Source organism: Euleptes europaea, chromosome 4 (assembly GCF_029931775.1).
Source record: "Euleptes europaea isolate rEulEur1 chromosome 4, rEulEur1.hap1, whole genome shotgun sequence".
In the NCBI taxonomy this organism is placed as follows: domain Eukaryota; kingdom Metazoa; phylum Chordata; class Lepidosauria; order Squamata; family Sphaerodactylidae; genus Euleptes; species Euleptes europaea.
This window is the reverse complement of record NC_079315.1, coordinates 40,832,357-40,850,441: the sequence shown is the minus strand read 5'-3', so window position 1 is coordinate 40,850,441 and position 18,085 is coordinate 40,832,357. Positions and strand designations below refer to the sequence as shown.

The window sequence follows — 18,085 nt, the reverse complement described above, 5'->3', positions numbered from 1 at the left end:
GAGCATGCAAACTCATGGGATGTTGTCAATCACCTTACAGTTGAGCAGTCACAGTTGAGCACCAGGGCATAGTGCCAAACAATTAATTAATCTGAGGTACAACATCTTACCTGCGCCATATTTCTGATCAATAATTCAAATTCATCACTAGAGGACTTCCCATTAATCTGAGGGGTGGTGGACCGTGCAGCTACTCCTGGCCCACTAGAAAGGTTGCCATTCTGCTGAGCCAACAGATAGGATTCATTATGGAGTGAAGAACCCACAATAGTACTATGATGGGGAAGCTGCAGGAGTTCACCAGATGAGGGCACTGAAGGTGCAATGTTTACCTAAAAATGTTGTGAAATGTTGTATTTTAGTTGGGAAGCAAAGAAGAACAAGCCATCATCAACCCCTCCAAACTGAGTTAAAACTTCAGATCACAGAATCACTGCGTAACAAAATATGGTTCAGAGTAGTGGCATAAGTGTTAATTGCAGATGCAGCAAATTCTACAGGCACCGTGCAGACAGGAGGTCCTGTCTGTGAAGGGCTTCCCTTGTCTGTTCAATATTAGGGGCAGTTTGGCCACTGGATAAGCAGAAACTCAAGTGTACACTCCTATCAGTCTGGCCTTTGTGAAATTACAAATACAAGCATCCTTGGTGTCTCTGTTTACTTTTATACTTACGGGGGGGACAGGAAATGATCTATTCAAGTTAAAGTATTTTAAGTCCAACTGATTTATATTGGAAAGTTACAGCTTGAAAAAAATCCCAATAAAATCAAAGGGTCTTACAGGTACTTAACTTGGGCTGGACTGTCTCCAGGACTAGTGAAATGTAATATCATAAAAACCGATATCAGCAAGAGGGAAAGGTCATTCCACAACAACCTGGGGGTTCTTTTGGTCTCACTGTCCATCAGAGACAGAATACTAGGCAAGATGGCTTAATGTTCTCTTAAGAAGATTAAGAGCTGCCTTTTTGGAATGGAAAATAAAGACAAGTCTTCGCTGGTTTAACAAATCACAACCCCTGATGACTAATTAAGTAATGTCTCTCTCTTCTTTTAGGAAATAACATAGCAGTTCAGCTAATTCAAAAACAGAAATAGCTTTAGTAAGAAGAAACATCTCTTCCTGCACCTTCAAAAACCTAAAGGAAAAGAAGAGGCATTTAGCATCCTGGTAAAACTTCTGATCAGTCATAAAAAAGAGAAATGAAAACAAAATCTTAAATTGTGCAGGTCTAGAGTATTACAAGTCTTGAAAGACATTTTAAAAGACTTTAGTATGGACTATAGCAGAATACTGATGTATTATTGACTACTAACCTGTCCATAGTAATTGACAGTGGCACTCCACTCTAATGATCTTTATTTTTAAAGCTAATTAAATAAATTGAGTTGCAAATTCAAAGGGGATTAGCTTAATGTAAAAAGACAAAGGCAAAGTGGCTTCTGGCTTCTGCTCACAAATTGTAGGGCACAGAAGGGGGCAATAAAACCAGCCAAAACAAAAAAAATAGTTCAACAATCTTTATATAAATATATATACACACGCAAACACACACACACCAAACTTTATATATATGAATGCATCTTTTTGGCAATGGTAAGTAACTAAAGATATGTACAAGGATGTGATCTCACAGAGTGTGCATCCCTGGATACATGCATACTCAATTGTTATTTCTACAGGATTTTCTAGAGAGACTGGTACAAGGTTATTCCATGAGCTCCATAAACCATACAAGGATTAGAATCAGTCAATCATTTCTTGCTGTTTTCTTGCTGTGTTAGTACTGTGCTCAGTAGCCTGAACAGTTTAACAGGTAGAAACTGACTATGTACAGCTTCTCTCTGCTCAGAGATGCAGCATGAGGAGAGGTGACCTGGTAGTTAACTTATCAGTAATGGTACATATGCTTCTGACATCTCCAGCCCCACCCCCAACCCTCTAAAAAAGCCTCCTCCCAAACTGATTCTTTTTAGCATAATCACACAGACTCTCAGTGGCAACGGAGCTGTTTACCTTTGGTGCATCCCAGTATATGTATGAACATAAGGACCATGAGAGTAGAGCTAATCACCAACTGGCAAGGGGGGGAGGAAAATAATGAAGAGGAAAGGGCCTTTTGCATTGCTCCCACCGACAGAGCTGCAGTATTTACCCACCTAATGCAGTGACATGGAATCATACCATGGGAAGTAGGGGTGTGCATTTGGATACACCTGAGCAGAAAATATACCCAAAATTACTTTATTGGTATTTTTCGGGTATATCCAGGGTCTCCCAAATATATCTTGGAGTTTTCAGGGAACTGAAAAAATGGCCCACCAAAATCCCAGAAACAGTTGGAATTTACTAGGCTGATTGGGAGCCAGCATTTGCAGGCTCCCGGGAACTGTTTTTTCTTTTTCTTTTTCTTTTCCCCCCTTTGTTTTTGCATCTTGGGCAAGTACTGTAGGCTTGCCAGGCTGCTTCTGTAGGTTCCAGGTGTATTTGTCAGTTTCGAGGTTTTTCTTTTCTTTGCAAGAGTTGCTTTGTGTCCCCTTCCCAGTTTTTACACAGTGGCTCAGTGCCTGGATTTGTTCTGCTATGGTTTCTCTTTGGTTCTGTTGAGCCTGAACTGCCACAGTGGCACTGGGTTCTGCTGGGCATTGTGTACATTGTCATTTGTTCTGTTGAGATTGCAAAAGTGCCCCTCCACCTTGAGTTTTCACTCCAGAGATTCTCTAGTTTGACATTGGTTCTGTAGGGCTTGCACTGCCAGATTGCCCCTGGGTTCTGCTAGGCATTCTGAACACTGCCATTCATTCTGCTTGGCTTGCACTGCCACAGTGGCCCTAGGTTCTGTTGGGTATCAGTACACTGTCATTGGTTTTGCTAGTCTTTCAAAAGTCCCCCTCCACCTTCAGTTTCTATGGTGGATATTTTCTGGTTTGACATTGGTTCTGTTGGGCTTGCACTGTCACAGTGACCCTGGGTTCTGCTAGATTTCTGTACACTGCCCTAGATTTTGTTGGACTATCAAAAGTGCCCACCACCAGGAGTTGCCACTGCAGAGATTCTCTGGTTTGATTTTGCTTCCATTTGGTTTGGCACATGAGTTTATGGTTCTACTAGGATTACTGGGTTCTGCAATGGTTCTGTTGGGCTTGTGGTGTTGGTTCTTCCATGGGAGGCATGATTTGACCAGTGTTTGCTGCTTGGAGGCATAGCTTTTGCCTGGAAGCAGCTTAGAGGGTTCTTTTTTCTTGTCTTCCCCCAACCTCCATAGGAAATCATAGAGCTGGAAGGGACCTTAGTGATTCTTAAATGGTGAACCATTATTTAAGTGTCATACCTAGGCAACTTGCACATTAGTGACAGTATTAGAATCACAGAATCATAGAGATGTAAGGGACCACCAGGGTCATCTAGTCCAACCCCCTGCACAATGCAGGACATTCACAACTATCCCCAGTGACCCCTACTCCATGCCCAGAAGATGGCCAAGATGCCCTCCCTCTCATCATCTGCTTAAGGTCATAGAATCAGCATTGCTGACAGATGGTCATCTAACCTCTTCTTAAAAACCTCCAGAGAAGGAAAACTTACCACCTCCCAAGGAAGCCTGTTCGACCGAGGAACCGTTCTTAACTGTTAGAAAGTTCTTCCTAATGTTTAGCTGAAAACTCTTTTTGATTTAATTTCAACCCATTGGTTCTAGTCCAACTTCTGGAGCAACAGAAAAAAACTAGGCACTATCCTCTATATTACAGCTTTTCAAGTACTTGAAGATGGTTATCATATCTTCTCTCAGTCTTCTCCTTTTCAGGCTAAACATACCCAGCTCCTTCAACCTTTCCTCATAGGACTTGGTCTCCAGACCCCTCAACATCTTTGTTGCCCTTTTCTGGACACATTCCTGCTTGTCTACAACTTTCTTAAACTGCGGTGCCCAGAACTGAACACAATACTCTACGTGAGGTCTAACCAGAGCAGAGTAAAGTGATACTATCACTTTGTGTGATCTGGACACTATACTTCCATTGATACAGCGCAAATTGCATTTGCCTTTTTAGCTACCGCATCACACTGCTGACTCATGTTCAGTGTTTGGTCCACTAAGACCCCAAGATCCTTTTCACACACACTACTGCTCAGACAAGTCTCCCCCATCCTATAATTAGGCATTTGATTTATCTTTGCTGAAGTGCATTTTATTAGTTTTAGCCCAATTCTCCAGCCTGTCAAGATCATCCTGTATCCTGGTTCTGTCTTCTACTGTATTTGCTACCCCTCCCAATTTAGTATCATCTGCAAATTTTATAAGCATCCCCTCTATTCCTTCATCCAAATCATTTATAAAGATGCTGAACAACACAGGGTTCAGGACAGATCCCTGAGGCACTCCACTAGTCACTTCTCTCCAAGTGGATGAGGAACAATTAACAAGCACTCTTTGGGTACGATCAGTCAACCAGTTACAGATCCGCCTAACAGAAATAGGATCTAAACCACATTTTCCCAATTTGTCAACAAGAATATTATGGGGAACCTTATCAAAATTCTTACTGAAATCAAGATAAACTATGTCTACAGCATTCCCCTGATCCAGCAAAAGGTGATACAATTAGTCTTACATGACTTGTTCCTGAGAAACCCGTTCTGGCTCTTAGTAATCAGATCCATCCTTTTTAAATGCTCAAGGACTGACAGTTCGATGATTTGTCCAAAAACATTTCCCGGTATAGAAGTCAAGCTGATGAGTCGGTAGTTACTCGGATCCTCCTTTTTCCCCTTCTTGAACATGGGGACAACATTTGCCCACCTCCAATTTTTTGGCACCTCACCTGTTCTCCAAGACTTCTCAAAAATAATGGACAGAGGCTCAGAAATTACATCTGCAAGTTCTTTGAGTACCCTTGGTTGCAATTCATCTGGCCCTGAGGACTTTGTTTCATTTAAAGAAATTAGGGATTTGTGCACTAGCCCAATGCCTATCCTCGGCTGCAAATCCCTTCCCTCATGTTTATGGCATATTGAGCACCGCTTCCCTCGCAAGACTGAGGAAAAGAAGCAATTGAGGAGTTCTGCCCTCTCTTCATCTCTTGTTACAATTTCACTTTCTGGTCCCTGCAATGGGCTTACCTTGTCCTTGTTCTTATTCTTACTTTGTACATAGGAAAAGAACCCTTTTTTGTTGTGTTTAGCATTTCTAGCTAGCCTAAGCTCATACTGAGCTTTAGCTTTCCTAACACTCTCCCTACAAGCACTAGTTATTTGTTTATATTCCTCTTTGGTTATAAGGCCCTTCTTCCACTTCCTAAGTCTTTTTTATTTCTCAAATCTTTAAAAAGCTGTTTATGGAGCCACCCTGACCTCTTTGGGCTCCTCCCATTTTTCCTTCTCATAGGAACGGTTTGTGATTGCGCCTTCACTATTTCATTTTTAAGAAACTCCCACCCTTCTTGAACTCCCTTTTCCTTAAGTATTTCTGACCATGGGATTCTGTCCAGCATAAGTTTAGGTTTGTTAAAATTAGCTCTCCTAAAGTCCAATCTATATGTCTGACTACGTACATTTTTTCCTTTCCCCAAGCTTGTAAATTCCAAGATTACATGGACACTACTACCCAGAGTGCCTACTACTTTATCCTCATCAACCAGTTCTTCCCTGTTGCTGAGAATCAAAGATAGCAGATCCCCTTGTTTCCCTGTCCACTTTCTGGAATAGGAAGTTGTCAGCAAGACAAGTCAGGAATTTATTGGATCTTGCATTTTTAGCAAAGTTGGACTTCCAACAGATATCTGGGTAATTAAAATCTCCCATGACCACCATGTCCTGTCTCTGTGAGAAATAATGGGCAACAGCTGGGGACACCTTGTTTAGGGGCCCATAGAATTGGGTCTAATCTACTTGAAATTTCAGAGTTGTTTATAGAACAGGCACCAGCACATCTGCTGGCATTTTGGTTCCTGTACCTTCAAAAACAACACCTTCAGCCACCTGGAAAATTTCCCCATAGGGAGTAATGGACCCCAAAAAAATTCAGATTCACCCCAAAAAACCAGAATCTGAGTATTATATTGGTATTGGACTTCAGGAATATTGAAAAGATCAATATTTTCGGGTCCAAAAGGATAAAATCAGGGCAAGCTTTACTGAGCAAGAATTGAATGAAAAGACAGAAAGTTTGGTTATATAGTTGAGAGAGCGGTGGCCGAGCAGCTCCAGGTCTTCCTGGATGAAGCATCAGTTTTGGACCCATTCCAGTCTGGCTTCTGCCCTGGCCATGGGGCAGAGACAGCTCTGGTCGCCCTCACAGACGATTTCCTTTGACAGCTGGATCGGGGCGGGGCGGGGCTGCTGATATTATTGGATCTATCAGCAGCCTTCGACGTGGTCGATCATGATCTTCTAGACCACTGTCTTGCCGACATTGGGCTTAGCCCTTCAATGGCTGAGCTCTTTTCTCCGTGGTTGGGGACAGAGAGTGATGCTAGGGGAGGAGGTGTCGCAGCCACGTCCTTTGGTGTGTGGGGTGCCGCAAGGTGCAATCCTCTCCCCTATGTTATTTAACATCTACATGCGTCCTCTTGCCCAGCTTGTCCTGAGTTTCATGTTGGGATGTCATCAGTATGCTGATGACACCCAGCTTTTTCTGTTGATGGACAGCCATCCAGACTCTGTCTCAGACCCACTGGCCAGGTGCTTGGATGCCATGACGGGGTGGTTGAGGCAAAGCCGGCTGAAGTTAAATCCATCGAAGGAGGTCCTGTGGCTCAGCCGGGGCGGCCTTGGGGCGGGGTGCCAACTCCCGGCTCTTGACAGCGTGCCACTAACACCTGTGCCCGCTGTCAGGAGTCTGGGTGTGACCTTGGATGCCTCCTTATCTATGGAGGCCCAGGTCACAGCTGCTGCCCAGTCAGCTTTTTTCCATCTCCACCGGGCCCGGCAGTTGGTGCCTTACCTCTCCCCCCCTGACTTAGCTACATTGATCCATGCGACGGTCACCTCCAGGCTAGACTACTGTAGCTCGCTCTACATAGGGCTGCCCTTGAGGCTGACTCGAAAACTCCAGCTGGTACAAAATGCCACAGCAAGGCTGCTTACTGGGTCCTCGTCGCGGGCTCATATCACTCCAGTGCTTAAACAGCTGCACTGGCTCCAGCTGGAATATCGGGTCAGATTCAAGGTGCTGGTTAATACTTTTAAAGCCTTACACGGTCTGGGACCTTCATATCTGCGGGACAGCCTATCCTGGTATGTTCCCCAGAGGACTCTTTGTTCAGCTAATAACAATCTTTTGGTGGTCCCCGGCCCGAGAAGCATCCGGCTGGCCTTGACCAGGGCCAGGGCTTTCTCTGCTCTGGCCCCTGCCTGGTGGAATAGCCTCACTAGCAAGACCAGGGCCCTGTGGGACCTCAAAGAGTTCTGCAGGGCCTGATTATGATTTTATAGGGCTATTTTAAAATGTTTTACTGCTTTTATTGATTAATATGACTTTTATATTCTGTAAGGCGCACTGAGCCTGGCTTTGGCCAGGAAGAGCGGGGTAACATATGGAAATAATAAATAAATAAATAAATAATCACAAATAAGTTTTGGAACCTAAAGAGATTAAATTTTTAAAAATCCAAAGAGATTTGAGGGACTACGAGGAAGGTAGAATTTATGAATGGCCATCACAGAAGCATAGTTCATACAAAAGAACAGTTTCTTTTGATACTACCCTTAGTATAAGTTCTGATCTTGATAAAAGCAGTCCATCTGGGGAGGGGACCAGTATAGATATAAATACATCTCCCCAGCATAACTGGAACCATTCTTCATTCAGGAGGAATGATCATCACAATAATTTTTTAGGGCCGAGAATTGAGATCAGGAAAGAGATACAAACGACAGAAGTCCAAAACAAGATACAAACAGAGGAATTTGAGAAATTACAGATAGTTCACCTTTCCAAAATTTAACATACTGATGGGAACTCCAAGTATTAAGAAACAGTCTTTCTTTCATTCCCACACCCCCATGTAATAACTTTCAATTAATGGTTGAAATTCATAGTTTATTCAGAAAAATTAGGTTGGCAGATTTTTTAAAAACACTAACAAAGAAATGGGAGATATGGATAAAAAAGGAGAACATTTGAAACCTAAGTCTACATTTAATCCATCTACTACCAATCCTAGGATATTAGCTTTCCAGAAGCTGGTACTGGAAGGATTAAAATTATTGGAGCAAAGAGATATACCAGTTTGGCACAATTTGAATAAATTTGAAGGCCAGGCATTAGAACAGCTCAGCCAAAGAAAAGAAATTATTATCAAACCAGCAGACAAAGGAGGGGCTATAGTAATCTGGGGTAGAGAGGACTACATCACAGAGGCCTATAGACAACTAAACAACCCCATGCATTATGTAAGAAGTATATGGGAGGGACCCAAGGAATCCCTTATTAAGTTTGGCCAATAGATTAACACCATCCACAATATCATTAAATTTGAGATGACCTTTGACAAATCCTGAATTCATTTCCTGAATGTGAAAATTACTAGAATGGGGTACACCCTACAGACAGAGGTGTATAGAAAGCCCACTGACGCTAATTCTTATCTAGCAGGAGACAGCTTTCACCCACATCCTTTAAAAAGAAACCTACCCTATTCACAATTATTGAGAATCAAAAGGAATTACAGTATGGAAGAAGGGTTCCAGAGGCAAGCAAACATATTTTTCCAACAACTGGAAGCAAGGGGTTATTCATGAAGAATATTGAAAAGGGCATGGTTTTGTGCTAGCAACACACCAAGGGAAACCTTGCTGACCCCCAAAAGCACAGAACGTAAGAATGACAGGATGATCATCCCCCTAACATATAATGCCACATACAAATCAGTGCAGAATATTATATTTAAGCACTGGCACTTTTGGCTTAACAACCCGAGATGTAACAACCTCCCTCTTTTTACCACCAGAAGGGCTAAAAGCGTCAGAGATAAATTAGTATTAAGTATACCAGATATAGCAGGTAGTGATAAATGGGATAACCCAGACAACACCAAAAGGGTTTTTTTCCATGTGGACATTGTTACGTATGTGAGAGTGCAGTAAGAAGGAAAATGTTTCAAGATTCCAGCAAGAGTAGGACTTATAATATAAATTTATTTTACAATTGTAACTCAGTAGGAGTAATTTACATTATTAAATGTTCTTGTGACTTGATGTATGTTGGAATGACAGCTAGAAATGTAAAAACAAGGGTGAATGAGCATAGATATTGTATTAGAACTAAGAAAATGAATACGCCATCGGTTAAGCACTTCATAACAACAGGACACACAGAGAAGCAACTGAGATTCTGGGTTACAGACATCTTATCTTTCCAACTCATTTTGCCATCTTCTTTCCAACTCTAAACACAGTCTACTGAGAAAGGAAACTTTCTGGATTTATCACCTACAGACAATTACACCAGAAGGTCTGAATGAGTCAGCAAACTGGATATGTTGTATTTAACTAAGTCGATGAATCTGCAAAAAAAAAAAATTGCTCTTCTTGCATGTTTCTCCTTCCCTCTTCCTTCTCCCCCGCCCCCCATCCCTCACTGCTCTGGCATAAGGCCATACAGGGGTGTGATTGCATCATCCTCTACAGGGGCATATTAACTGAACAGACTAGTGATTGTGCCATTTTATTTTTCATGCTTGTTGATGTATACACATCCTGAGAAGCTTGACATCATATACAAGGTCTGTTTTAATAGGAAATTTGGGACAGCTCTAAGGAAAGGGAGGAGGTACAGATAAAATATTCATTTATGGACAGTACAATTTAATATTTTTCAGAATAATATTTTTCAATATATATCTGTTTTGATCCAGGTGTGAGCTGTGGGCCATGTAATAATACACATGGAATAAACATTCCTACACAAAGCCACACATACTAAAAGGTAACCATGTAATTTCAACAATTTTTTTAAAAAAATATATGTTTTGTATAAAAAGAAAAATTTTTATGAAACATATACTAATTGACATTTTTATCCTTGTTTTTCTCTTTCCAAAAGTGGTTTACATATTTTAACCTTGTATTACATTAATGGAGATGTCAGGGTGTGTATTATATAATAATTTTATGTATGACCACTGAGGAAGGCGTAGATAAAGCCAAAATGTGTCTGGTCTTAATTTGGTCATTGTATAGAGATATAGATAATCTATGAATGTGTTGTATGTTAATGTTTATTGTTTTTAGCTAGCCTACATTGTAGGCCCTGTGTTTTTAACACAATGATAATAAAACCATAATAATAAAACAGATATATTTACATAAATTATAGTAATGTAGTTCATCAATGTTGCAACTCCTTTTCTGCAAGTCTGATTCAAATTTACATAACTCTAGTAATTCAAACTACCTGAAAATGTATATTCAATACCATTAATTTCCCCTGGTATAATATTTCAGTTGTGTTATAGTAAATAAAGGGCCAATATTAACATGATAAAGACCACAGATCTTCAGTTGTCTAAAAGCTAAATAAGAGCAGCATGCAGTTCCAGTTCAGATTTGAGCCACACAGAAAGGAGAGAGCATGTTCCGCTCTTCAAATCTAATTAATCTAATCTAATGAAGCCTAATGAAATCTAATGAATGAATGAACTTCCACATGCTCTGGGATTGGGTTCACCCAACCTTGCATTATTAGCACATTCAAGATAGATTTCAAAAACCTGTCCTCACCCCATTTTAGGGCCATGCACACCTGTCTGTCTTTTAAACATGAAAGGAGATCTGTGACTTTAGGCCAGTCTGGTTTGGTGGGGAGGTTTACTAAGGAGAACACTGAGTGAATAATTGAAGTAGTCAGTGATAGTTCTCATAGCCGGGACTATCTTAAGTGTTTTTCACATTGACACGACACATCCAAAGTAGTTTGAAGTTCACTGCTACATACAAAGATGCTTTCTGCAATTATAAGGAGTATTTCTTTTCACTGCATATAAACTGTTCTGTTTTACACCAATAAAGCCACCATAACTGTATCATGAGGCAGCTTTATAGGAATGTGATTACGTAAGTACTGTATAAAGAGAATATTGCGTTGTTTTATATACTGCTTTATGCTAATTAACCACAATTGCTTTCCCCTTTACTGTATATAGCATCTGTGATATTGGCATAATTTAGCAGGAAATTGAAAAAAATTCTCTGATGGCACAATATAGGATAAAATGTACATTGGGTAGTACAGTTAAATCTATATTGCAATCAAATGCTACTTTCAATTGGTTGTTTGAAATGATACCTAATTTAAAAATTCTACTTCAATTGCATTTCTTGCAAGTCAGCATTTTAGGAAACAGAAATCAGCATTAGTGGTTATTTCTAAAACTTTTTGCTTTCCTGTTTGTGTTTAAAAACAACACGATGATGCAACTACCTTCTCCATGTAAAACAGGAATACTATCACCTCTTTCCTACTACTGTGGCTGCCAGAAGCCGCGCAAGAAGCACCCATGTCTCAACCATCAAATAGAAACAGTTCTGAGTAGCAGCAGCTCCCTTGCTTTTCTGAGTCTGATGAGAGCTGATCACCGTATTGACCTCCACAACACTCTCAACAATCTTCAAGTAGCCACCACAAGCAATGTATGGTGCTGGTGCAGATGCTCTACATGATCAGCTCTTTCAAGCCACAGCTACCCCGTAGAGACACCCTCACTTAGTAGCATTTCCAGCAGTTTCAAAATGAAACAGAAGTCCAGTGGCACTTGTATGTGGGGGGGGTGCCGTCAAGTCACAGCTGACTTATGGCGACCCCATAGGGTTTTCAAGGCAAGAGATGTTTGCAGGTGGTTTGCTATTGCCTGCCTCCACGTAGGCTGAGAGTTCTGAGAGAACTGTGACTGGCCCAAGGTCACCCAGCAGGTTTCATGTGGAGGAGTGGGGAATCAAAAATGGTTCTCCATATTAGAGTCCACAAGCAACATAAAGGCAGGAGTAGGGCAATGTTACAAAGAGAAGAAATAGCCAATCAAAGCCAAGTCAGTCTATTCAGAGTGGGGAAAGGAACACTTCCTACTGCTGAAAGATGGACAGAGGAGGATTAACATAAAATCAGATCTAATCAAGGGAAGTGAAGTGAGAAACATCAGAACAGACCCAGTAAGGGCATTAGTGAGACTTTAAAAAAGTATAACTTAACTAATTAACACCTGGAAAGCTATTATTAAGCTATTAGCACCTATAGTGAATGAAGAAACCCAAGTTTTTCTTCAAACTTTGAGAAGACTTAATGTAGAGCTTCTTGATTAATCCTAATTCAGCACTTTCACATTGGATTCTCCCTTTGAACATCTTTTGTAGAAGAACAGTAACCCTCAGATCAGCAACATCCAAAATGTCCTGGAAGCTTAAAATGCTTTCCCACTACTTTCTGAAAACTACACTTGGATTGATTTCTCTTTGATGGATCTAACTCATGGTTTATAAAGCTAGAGGCAGATCTCCCTGTGGAAGAAGTATAATCCGCCTGTGACTGGGTGGGAAAGAAAGCATAAAACTTACACTATGAGAATGGTTATAATCTTTATATTATAGTTGCTGGTAGTCACATTTTGCTCTTTGTAGAGATTTGCCATGACCCAAGTTAGATTGTACCACATCATGTTTAACTACTATTACAAAGGTAGCACATATGGTTCTACAATTTAGAGTAATTTCTGAACTGTCTTCCAACAAAACCAACTGGCTAGAGTGTCCTTTTCAAATACAATATTCTTCAGATTTTCGTTTTGCTCTTCACAAAAGGAATATAGGATAAGCCTGAATCTTTTCTCTCAATAAACTGTGCACTGGCTACAAATCAAGAAAAAGCAAATGTGGTTAAGTCTCAATGAAATTCTTAATGTAGAGACTATGAAATAATAAAATAGTTAACAAAAATAACAAAGGAAGTAAAAACAGGAGTTGAAAGGGATGCATAAGAAAGCTGGCAAGGCCCTTACATTGCAGCCAGTACTTTTCCACCCTGTAAAAATCTATCTTCAAACTTGCAAGAAAAAATTTGAAGAATGTTGCCCAGCCAAGGAAAGGGATTTTTCTCATTAGCACTGCTTTGAGCTTTTCCTATAGAGAAAAGAGAAACAAATACTGATAGAGGGAGGGTGGCTTGCCAGTACTGAGTGATTACTGCTTAAGTATTTAAATATTTTAAATTATTTAAAAATAAAATTAAGACTTGAGATGTTCACATGAGCATAATGGTGTTGTTGTTTTTTTGCTCCCTTATCTTCAAACACCGGGTTTTTGCCGTGGCATCAGAGTTAGAAAACAAACATCCAATAAAGAATAGCAATGCGCAGAGGAAAAAATATGGGCTTGCTTTTAGTATACTGACATGCAAATGAACACTGAAGGCAGGGTACCACTTTCTCACTCTGAAAGAGGGCATTGATTCGATTCAGCTTCATTCCTAGCTCTCTCAACATAAGCAACAAATCTCATTTATTTAATGAAAAAGCTTACAAGGCACCTATCAATAGGCATCTCAGCACAGGTAATAAAACATGCAGAGCATCAATAAGGAAGTGAAGTGCATTTACAAAAATAAAATTCAATCCACTAAATACAAAAGCTTTGATTTTTCCAACTCTTAGGACTTAGGTGACGGAACTCCATGTCTACGAAAGAAATTCTTTCCTAACTAATCCCAAAATAAATATAAAAGAGAACAGAAAGTAGATAGCATAGAAATGCAAACTGTAATAGTGAAAACAGGAGCTCAGAATAAAGCAATTCTTTCTTCAGCTGATATGGAAAAGCCATAGCCTCTAACACTACCCATCCTCAAAAAAGCAACAATAGAGCTTTTAATGTTTATACTTTTGGAAAGGTAGTTAATGGCCAAGATGTATATTGCTATTATGCTAAGTATGCCTTAAATTTACTTGTTTCAGTGGACCAGATTTAACCACATCTGTACGTCTGCTGATGGCCACTGACCAATATATATTGGCCATCTTCTAGACATGGAGTGGGGGTCACTGGGGGTGTAGGGGGGAGGTAGTTGTGAGTTTCCTGCATTGTGCAGGGGGTTGGACTAGATGACCCTGGTGGTTCCTTCCAACTCTATGATTCTATGTATATTTTGTCTTTTAAAACACGCCCTATTAGATACCGAACATGCAGACACATATTTATTTGTTTCACGTGATATATGCAAGCAGGACTGAATATTAGCCTTCTTTTTTTTTCTGTAGTGGCAAAATTAAGAAATGGACAGTACTCCCCTCACAATGTCAACAAAAGTATCTTCTTAAAAGTTCTGGCCACTGAACAAAGCTCACATAATGTACTAGTTCACAATAGGTAGCCATGTTAGTCTGCCTGTAGCAGTAGAAAAGAGCAAGAGTCCAGCAGCACCTTAAAGATTAACAAAATTTCTGGCAGGGTACGAGCTAGGAATGAAGCCTCTCTACACACCAAGGACTAGTAAAGGGAAGAGTCCTTTCCAGACCATTGCAGAGGAAACAAAAGTAGTGGAGTGATGGGCAAAACTGCTAGGACATTTTTGCATTTCCACTATCAAGTGGCCCAAGCATTTTGGTTTAACCAAGGTACCACAGTGCATAGTCCAGAACCCAAGCCATGCCCTGAGATCTCTTTCATTTTCCATTTGCTCTTGATACAATGGTCTCCTGAGGGACTAACTATATGTTATATATTTCCTGGGTACATCCCCAAGCTGGGCCACAAACATGATCTCGGAGCTGTGTGCCCCCTATTTAGTTCAGGACTGCAGTGCTCAGGAAGAAGGGACTTGGACCTTACTCTATACCATTTCCCCCACTTGAAACACCCCAAGAAAGTGGCTATTTGTCGCTTTGAAAAGTGCATATGGCTACTTGTCAGTTCCCCCAATGGAAAATAGCGACGCACCAGGGCTATTTCAGGGAAAATGACATGGAGGGAAGGTTTAAGCCCCTTCTTCCGGTGGGCTATGGTAGCAATCAGCAATGCTGATTCTATGTTTGAATTGTATTCCTTTCAGAACTGACTGGCTTAGAGTTCTGACTCCAAACCATCTAAAAATTATTGAGGCTATCTAGCTGTTTATGTCTATAGTTCTCTTTTAAAAGTGTTGAATTCTACAACTTCCTTTAAGAAGTTTGTCAAGCTTTATGGGATAAGTCCTCCAGAGCGCTGGGGAAAAGTTGTTTTTTTAAGAAAAATCCTCTCGTTCATGCATTGAAGGTTAATATTAACATGGCAAGTACTCGCACCAGACAACACTTTGCCACTTGAAATACAGTAAATAGTCCTGTTTAGACGTACAGGCACTCCTGACGGGGGGGCGGAGCCACATAGGAACTAGCTGATCCCTACACCAGCGTCCATACCACTTGCGCCGTGAGAACTGGCACAGACGTTGGCACAGGGCAACTTATGCCGGCCCCGGGGCACAGCAGAGCGAGCCTCCTGCACCCGCGCCACCTCCCTGGCAGCGTACGTCTGACGCAACTGCTCATGCCAGCGTCCTGGAAGGTATTCCTGTGGAGGAGCTGCAATTTTGCAGGTGGCGAGTTATGAGTGCAAAATCGTGGTGCAGCCACATAGAACTCTACAGGAAGTTCCACAGGTTTTTTTTGCTAACAATAATTTTTAATTCATTTTTCAGCTTGCTGCGCTGGCAGTTAGCCGCTCTGGGGGCAGCACAACTGCACCGCCTCCAGGCACCGTCTAACCACCCCACAGAGGAATGGGTTGTAAGTCTAGAACTACTTAAAAATGTGTACTGTAAGCTATTTATTGACCAAAACAGTTTGGTAAAAATACAGCACTAGAAAGGTATCCTAACTATGCTTACACGGTAGTACTCACACAGGTAATGTAATCAAAACCCTTGGAGAAATCTGCATACCTATCTTTTTCTAAAATAGCAAAATTTACTGAGTTCAATGGAAACGTTGGAAAATGGCTTTCATACTGAGCAATTTGTTTTTTTGCTGCTTAACAACCATTTTGCCTGCTTAAGGTGACACAGACAGTTATCAGATAAAAGAGTTTACAACTTCTTATCAGCATTTCCTTTGCCCCGGAGATGCTGCTGTCCTACCTGATCTCTTGGCTGTGGAAGTGAAGCCTGAAGATTCAGGATTTGGTTGAACAAAGGGCTTTGCAGCACTGATTTCAGCAAACTCAATTTTTCCTCATTTGCCATATCACCCCGTTCCCGCAGTTTCGCTTGTAGACGCTCCACTGCCTGGAGGGCCCGGTGAGTATCTGTCAAAATATACATTTTACTTAGTGCCCTGTTCTTCTAATAATTGTATATGCTGCAAGACATGACCAGTTACTTTAACTTTCTCTCTATCATATTGTTTGAACAATTCAGAAATCCATTATATACATATAAACAGCTCTACAGAACACAACTTATGCTCTGGCCCTTTGGCTTTCCATCACATATTTTGGATCTTGATGTCCCAGTAAGGCTGACTTCACCTTATCCTATCCATTGTTTGGTTGCCTGTTTTAGACCATTTCCATAGCAGAGACTATGCTCAATCATCAATCCTATCTAGACACTGATATTGAGTATCAACTACTATCTCCCTTGGCCTTTTAACACAGAGGTTACATGGACCTGATTCTTTTAGGTCCATTCCTGATCTTGCAAAGGACAACATCCCATTGCTTCAACATGGCAATCCAGATTTTGTTGCTCTCCCAAATTGTTCTGATCCACAATTAATGTATGTTGAACCATTCACTAGAGCAAGGTCAATATTGTTTACACCCACTTTTTCTTGCAGTGAGAACAGTGATAAAGTGAAGCCACCATAAGACAGGACAGAACTGAGCCATACCAGTAAAAATTAGTGCATACACAGTGAAGCACAGGAAAAACTAGTTTGGATCCCAATGAAAATCTCCGGACAGAAAGATTTCCATCAATGGAGTGTGACTTGTTTGCCTTTTCCCTCCTGTTGCAGCGCAAAATGTTCCCTAAAATGCTGCTGTGGGGCTGGGGGACTTCAAGGAATAACACAAAGAGGAAGTTGGAGGTCTGCTGCAGGAGTGGGGAACTGGCAAAAATCACCCGTTGTACATAAAAAATAATTGGCAGGATCTAATCTTTTATTTAAATTATTGAGAAATCATAATTTTCTAATTTACAGCTATATCTAATTTGTAAGTATAAGTAATAAAAATAAGACTTGCATACAACACTTCGATGTTAATTTAATTTACAGCATTTTCAAATTAGTTGTACAAATGCAACTAAAAGTTGAACAGCTATTGAAAATAATTTTGTATATGTAGCTAGAGAACAGGTTGAAATTTCTTAATTAGATTTATACTCAATACAAATGAAAACAGAAGCATATTTTCATCTGTGTTTTTTATTTTTTCCTTTTTCTTTATTTTGTTTATTGTAATTTTGTTAACAATAAATTTAATAAAATGCTTATAAAAATAATAATAGTTGAACAGCCTGATCCTCTATAACATACTACAAAATTTGCATTACTGGACTCAGTGAATTGTTTACTAATGATAAGATACTTTTATTTACAGCTGTCGGCCAGTATAATGTTTACTAATGAATATCTCATGTCTCTCTTTAATTTAAATTAAAAAATAAGGCAATGCAGTTCAGCACAGCCCTTTAAAATGAAAAATCAAATTGACTTTAAATGTGCAAATATATCTTTTAACTTCAAGTCTTACCTATTGTTTCCAACATGGCTTCCACTTGCTCAATTTCCACTTCACCAAATGGCTGTCAATACAAAGGTCTTTCTAGAATAAAGGAAAGAGGGGGGGAAAGGATTTTAAAAATTAAACCTTAAAAACAGAACTGAAAACCACTGATTACTCTGTCAAACTTGCATTCAAGGCTCCCAGATCTTGCAGAATCTATTTCAGTTACACTTCATGCGCTTCTTTGCATAGAAAAATGTAAACTATACCAAACTAATTTACAACCTGATCCCAAGTACTTGCGTTGTTTTCATGTCACTGTAACGGCATTATAATACTACATTTTGAGAGACTGCTCTGGCATCCTACTGTAAGCTCTGCGCTGGCACAGAA

At 40.3% G+C, this 18,085-nt stretch overlaps 1 protein-coding gene across 1 annotated transcript in view; it reads right to left on the bottom strand.

The window, feature by feature from the left end:
* Positions 1-17,740, bottom strand: part of LOC130476168 (multiple PDZ domain protein-like) — a 195,463-nt gene extending 177,723 nt beyond the window's left edge. The window contains exons 1-3 of the mRNA XM_056848044.1: positions 17,720-17,740; positions 16,101-16,267; positions 111-332 (exon numbers count right to left, since the gene is read on the bottom strand). Of these exons, the coding sequence (XP_056704022.1) occupies positions 111-332; positions 16,101-16,267; positions 17,720-17,735 (405 nt within the window). The 5' untranslated portion in view covers positions 17,736-17,740. The remainder of the gene's footprint in view (positions 1-110; positions 333-16,100; positions 16,268-17,719) is intronic.
* Between the last annotated feature and the right edge of the window lie 345 nt (positions 17,741-18,085).